The sequence below is a fragment of the Diplotaxodon limnothrissa genome, linkage group LG7 (assembly GCF_057381915.1).
Source record: "Diplotaxodon limnothrissa isolate DT_005_m linkage group LG7, D_limnothrissa_male_GT1.1, whole genome shotgun sequence".
NCBI lineage: Eukaryota > Metazoa > Chordata > Actinopteri > Cichliformes > Cichlidae > Diplotaxodon > Diplotaxodon limnothrissa.
This window is the reverse complement of record NC_140602.1, coordinates 53,192,826-53,198,188: the sequence shown is the minus strand read 5'-3', so window position 1 is coordinate 53,198,188 and position 5,363 is coordinate 53,192,826. Positions and strand designations below refer to the sequence as shown.

At 41.7% G+C, this 5,363-nt stretch overlaps 1 protein-coding gene across 1 annotated transcript; it reads right to left on the bottom strand.

Annotated features, from left to right (window-relative positions):
* Window positions 1-1,747: 1,747 nt before the first annotated feature.
* On the bottom strand, window positions 1,748-4,592 carry ptger4b (prostaglandin E receptor 4 (subtype EP4) b). Its single transcript, XM_085358430.1, has 2 exons — window positions 3,662-4,592; window positions 1,748-2,494 (listed from the first exon to the last, which is right to left on the bottom strand). Exons 1-2 carry the CDS (start codon window positions 4,439-4,441, stop codon window positions 1,925-1,927), a joined length of 1,350 nt encoding a protein of 449 aa, XP_085214556.1. The 5' UTR covers window positions 4,442-4,592; the 3' UTR covers window positions 1,748-1,924.
* Window positions 4,593-5,363: the final 771 nt, after the last annotated feature.

Here is a 5,363-nt window from a genome sequence, read left to right as displayed (position 1 = left end):
AATCGGACATTTGACTGACAAGCTGTCTCATGACCAGGCAATGTCTGTCCCTTCATTATTCCATCACAGCAGACGAAACATCTGGGTTCATTTCAAATGCTGATCTTGTATTTGGTAACAGGTCACTGGAACTCTCATTACGAGGTCCAAAGAGATGTCAACAAGAGCTCTAAAGTCCATAATTAGGAGATACCTTTGTGGAGGGAAATCAAGAAGGTTTACAACAAGGCGCAAAGCACTGGTCAGACTAAAAAACAGGAAAACCAGCAAGGTATTCACCAGAAAACATCTAAAAGAGCATGCAGAGTTTTGAAAAAATGCAAAAAAGAAAAAAAAAACTTTGGACAGAAGAAACCAAGATTATTTTGCACCAGAATGAAGGGAAACACGTGGAGAAGGAGAGGAACAGCAAGTCATCTGTCAAACATGATGTTGTTATGTGCCTGTGGAACCGGGTCACTGCTGGTTATTGATGACGTGACTGCTGCTAAAAGCAGAGGATGAATACTCTCTGCTGAGGTTCAGCAAATGCTGCAAAACTGATCAGACACTGCGGTTCCACAAATAGAACCGCAACTAAAGGCAACTGAAGCAAGGACCTGGTAGATCATCTCAAGACAAACACAACATTGGGTTCTAGACTTCAAGCAGTCACTGACTTCATTAACGCATTAAAACAATCCTTTTTAATGTGGATCTGTGTATAAAAATAGCTGTAATTTCTAAACACTTAATGAAACAAATTAAAGCTGAACACCTGCGCTTCAGTCACATCTTGACTGTTTAAAATCCTCTGTGGTGCTGTACAGAAGTGAAGCTTCAAAAAAATGTGTCATTCTTCCAGAACTTACTGACGTACAGTAGCTGTACATCATCAAGCATTTATTTGCTGTTAATACTTGTTTGCACATCATTCATCATCATTCACTCTTCCTGTTGATTCCAAAAGCAAACAACACACTGACGTTTATTAGCTTATATGAATATTTAGACACTTTTATTTTGTTTATAAATTTGGTACATAAGTTGTTGCTGTTTTTTTCATTAGACACATTTACACAACATTTTGTGATAAATCTGACACTGAACATGAACGTGTGTTTATATTTATATACGTCTATAGCAGCAGTATATCGAGGTCATGGCTTCAGCTTTCATTTCCTGCCTTATCTTCCTTATAAACTCTGATTAGCTGGGATTATTACGCATTGCATTACAAATTAAATCAATAAAATGACGGGATTAGAAGGATTTTTAGGAGTCACTTTGAAGTCTAACGTCCTCCAGTGTCTGCACTGTGGAACTCTAGTGTATAGCTGCCTTTGTTATGGGATTCAGGGGATGGCATAATCATAGTTTTGATGAAAGAGCTGCTCTGACAACCAATAAAAGTTTAATGTTTGAAACAAACAAACAAACAAACAAAATAAAACACGAACACACATTCATCCCGCACCTATCTTCAAACTAACTGAACCTTCTCACGGAGAAGACAGTAACGTACAATTTCACACTAAAAATAAATTAACATCCTGGCACACTGTTCACATTTTAACACAACAAATTCTTTACAGACATCGTGCAGGTTGTTGAATCACAGCGAAACAAAGACAACCTGGCAATGAACTGAAATCCAAAAAGTGCAACAGGAGAGCTTTATGATGCTCCCTCGGTGGGCTTGTACTAATAAAAGTTATGTGATTGTATTCATGTGAATTTAGCAATATAGCAAAGAATGAATGTGGAGTGATACACTGATAACGGGTACTTACAGAAGGTCTGTAATTCATCTGTCAAATGTTTGTAGCAGTCCACAAGATATCTACAGACTGACAGAATTTTCAGTCTCCAAATTTTGTTTGCAGTGCTTTCACTGGTTCCCATCTGTGAGGGGAAAGTCTTATTTTGGTGATTATGCTTATGGTTATATACATTTTTCTTGTATATCTGCTGTCTCATCTGTAAAGGTGACATGTAGAGGTGGGTCTTTGGGACACACTGGAGGCTCTTTCAGTGGTGTTTCCGACACTTTGTCCTCTAATACTCCGTGTCCCCTCTTAGACCCGTGGACCTCCTGGGGGACCTGCAATGTCTGTACAGCAGGAATGCTAGAATCACCCTGCACTCCCGCCTGAACTGACCCACGCGCCTGCATGTTTCTTTCTGATGGGTACAGCATGGTGTGCGATGTGTTCACCATTTCCCGCAATTCACGGGACATCAGTGATGGTGAGTCCCGAGAGACGATGGATGAGGAGAGATAACCGTCAGCACAGAGGAAGTGCCTGCCACTGCTTCGTCCCCGTCCACCCATTTTACAGAACACACACTTGATTTTCTCCATTAGCTTGAGAACAACTGTCTTTCTGAGCAAGATGTAGATCCAGGGGTCTAGGATGGGGTTGACAGAAGCCATGCGGATGGCCTGCAGGTCGTCAAGTATCGAGTTCTCGTCTTTGCGGTTTCTGAACAGCTGATTTATGAAGATCCTCAGCTGAGAGGCAAGCAGAGAAAACAGAAAGGTAGAAAAGTTTAATAAGCATTAAGAACATTTTTATTTATTTATTTATAACATTTCACAAACAATTCAATTTTTTGGTTTTTGTCGACACTTGATTGGCTACACCTGATTCCTTCATTTAAGAGTAATATTTTATATATTTATTTAATATTTTTACACAGTTGAAATGGAATAGTCAAGCATAAACAGACACTATCTGACTTCTGCTAACTGAGATAAAGTACAAAGGGCAAGAAGCCAATAAAAGAAATTCCCACATTTCTTGCTCTCAAATAGCAAATGAGATTTTGGCACTTGGGCTTCCCCCGAGTCTAATCGTCAGTTGTCTTTTTCAAGACCCGCAGGCCCGGAAGTTTAAATCTTAAGATTTAAAACAGCACTCAGTTATCGCTACTAACATTACAATGAATTGCTTCTTATAATTTCTAATCATTACATCATAATTTTGACGGATATTAAAAAAAAATCCTTATCCTAAAACGTTTCTAACGGGCACAGTGAGAATATAAAGCTTTTGCAAATGTATTGTTGAGTTGATCTAAAAGATAAACGTGCCACTTGTCTGGGTTGTACTAATTGAAGCGACAGTTCTCTTAGTGCACAGTTCACTTCTGCGAAAGTAACACAAAGAGGACGATGTTTTAACAAAAACACTCAAAACTTTGCTCCTTGACATTATCTCAGGTTGGACAATGACGTCTGCTGATAAAGCTGAGAATAAACTGAGAATTGAGACTTTTGAAGTTAGCAACTTTAACGACACTGGTTACTGTAAATACTCGCATTAGTCCCCCACACAAACACACGTATTCCCTTGTGTACGTGTGTATGTGTGTATGCTGAAGTGAAAGCACAAAGGGTGTTAACAGCGAAACGTGTGACGGCTCACAAAGTGTGTCATCAGACCACAAAGCTCTAAACCAAGGACACAACATTCAGAAAGCATATGCGTAAAACCTGTGTTGGTATTTGTGTTTGCGTGCGCACAGTCTATTTTTTCATTACACTGATCAAGTTTAACACAATATCTTTCCTGGTTTTTCTGTCTCGAAAGAACCAGCTTGTTACAACTCTGTGACAGTCTAGTGCGCGCGCATATACTAGTGGCGCGCTTGCTCGTTACCATTTCGCCATACTCACCACTAAAGGTATGGAGCAGATGAGGACGACAGCGGATGTAGCTATAAGCAGGATCACCATCTGGATCTCTGCCCCAGCTAATCGTCCAAAATTTCGTCTGCGCCGGAGCTCCGCGACGCGCCGCGGATCTGTTCCCAGAGACGTGCGGCGGATGAACCGCTTGTGCATCAGGATCAGAGCTCCACACACGACCACGTTGCATATGACAGTGGCCAGCACGATGCCCGAGTTCACCCCAGCGTACATCAAATTAAAAGTCTTGACACTTGTGTCACTGCTGTTCCAGTCGATGAAACACCAGGTCTCAGACTCCTGGAGTTTCACACGACCGAACCCCATGCTGGGCATCGCGCAAAACACAACGTTGGAAATGTATATGGCTAAAAGAGCCAGCGCTGCGAGTCTCTGGTTGACGTACTCGTTGTAGAAATATGCGTGGTTTATCGCCAGGTATCTTTCCACTGACATTGCAAATACAATGCCTAGCTGCACCACGAAGAAGAAGAGCAGGATGAAGCCGGAGTACTGGCACAATGGATCAGCTCCAGGCCAGGTGCCTTTGATGTAGGTGGCGATGGTGACGGGGCTGGCCAGCAAGGTGCCCAGCAGGTCTGTCACCGCCAGGCCACACACAAGTGTGTAGAAAGTCGTCTCTTTTCGTTCCTTTCGTGATATTCGCAGAACAACTATGGCGATGACATTCCCCACCACCCCGAAGATGAACATAATCACCGGGATGGTGGGCGTACGAAATCCGGGTTGTTCTTTCGTGGAATTCATAACTGCAATGAATTCTTTCACTTGTTCACGCTGAGCAAAGCAGTGACACTTCCCATTAATGCTCGTTCCTCCAGTTCTCCAGTAACCAAACCCATATCTCCAAAACGTCTCTTTTTACGCACAGAATTTATACTCCATATCTTTGGTGAAAGTACGGATCCACAGGAGACAAACGTTCACTCAGGTGGTTTTGCTTTGCAAGAGATGCTCCGACCGAGGTTGCGAGCTGCGCTTCACGCTGTAATTACACCATCATCTGACAGAGTAGTTTCCTCTTGGGTCACTGACGGCAGCTCCTCCTCTGTATTTCCTTTAACCAGCGAGCTTTTCGCGCAGCAACACAACCAAACACCATCTGCAGCAGAGAAGCCGCCAGAAAGAAGGCGCAGGTTAGAAATGAGTGTCTCAGGTCTTCTTTATGATTGGATTTCCAAGTGTGCACCTACGAGGACGTGAGTTTATCAACGTCTTCGTCACCGCAAAAGTCATAACAACAGCTGGTTTGAACCAGAATAGTTAATTAAACTGGGAATAACCATGCATAAAAAATATCTAATGAAATAGAGTATATAAGTGTGGTTTATAAAAGAAAAAGCGACTTTATTTATCAAGCAAATTAAAAGATAGCAGGAGATGATTTAGTGCTTTTCCAGAATCAGAGGAAACTCAAATGATGTGAAACAGTCTAACTAAAGTCTAGAAGCCTGCTTCATCTTTGTCTTTACACAGAGGGAAAAGTCGCACTTTTTATTGCGCTACAGTTGCAAAACAGCTCTGCACACCAGTTTCCCGACTTATTTTCATACAACACAAATACAGTGTTGATGCGCTGTTATCTTGATCATGATGCACGGTACTCTTCAGGTTATGTAGTCATTTTTCACTTGCTTCAAGAAATGAATAAAGAATGAATAAACCCGGT

Bases quoted from the DNA above. Each gene is read 5' to 3' on its own strand.
- ptger4b (XM_085358430.1), bottom strand. From the start codon at position 4,441: ATGAATTCCACGAAAGAACAACCCGGATTTCGTACGCCCACCATCCCG. The intron at 2,495-3,661 runs GTGAGTATGGCG...CTTGCCTCTCAG, and splicing joins TCTGCTCCATACCTTTAGTG to CTGAGGATCTTCATAAATCA.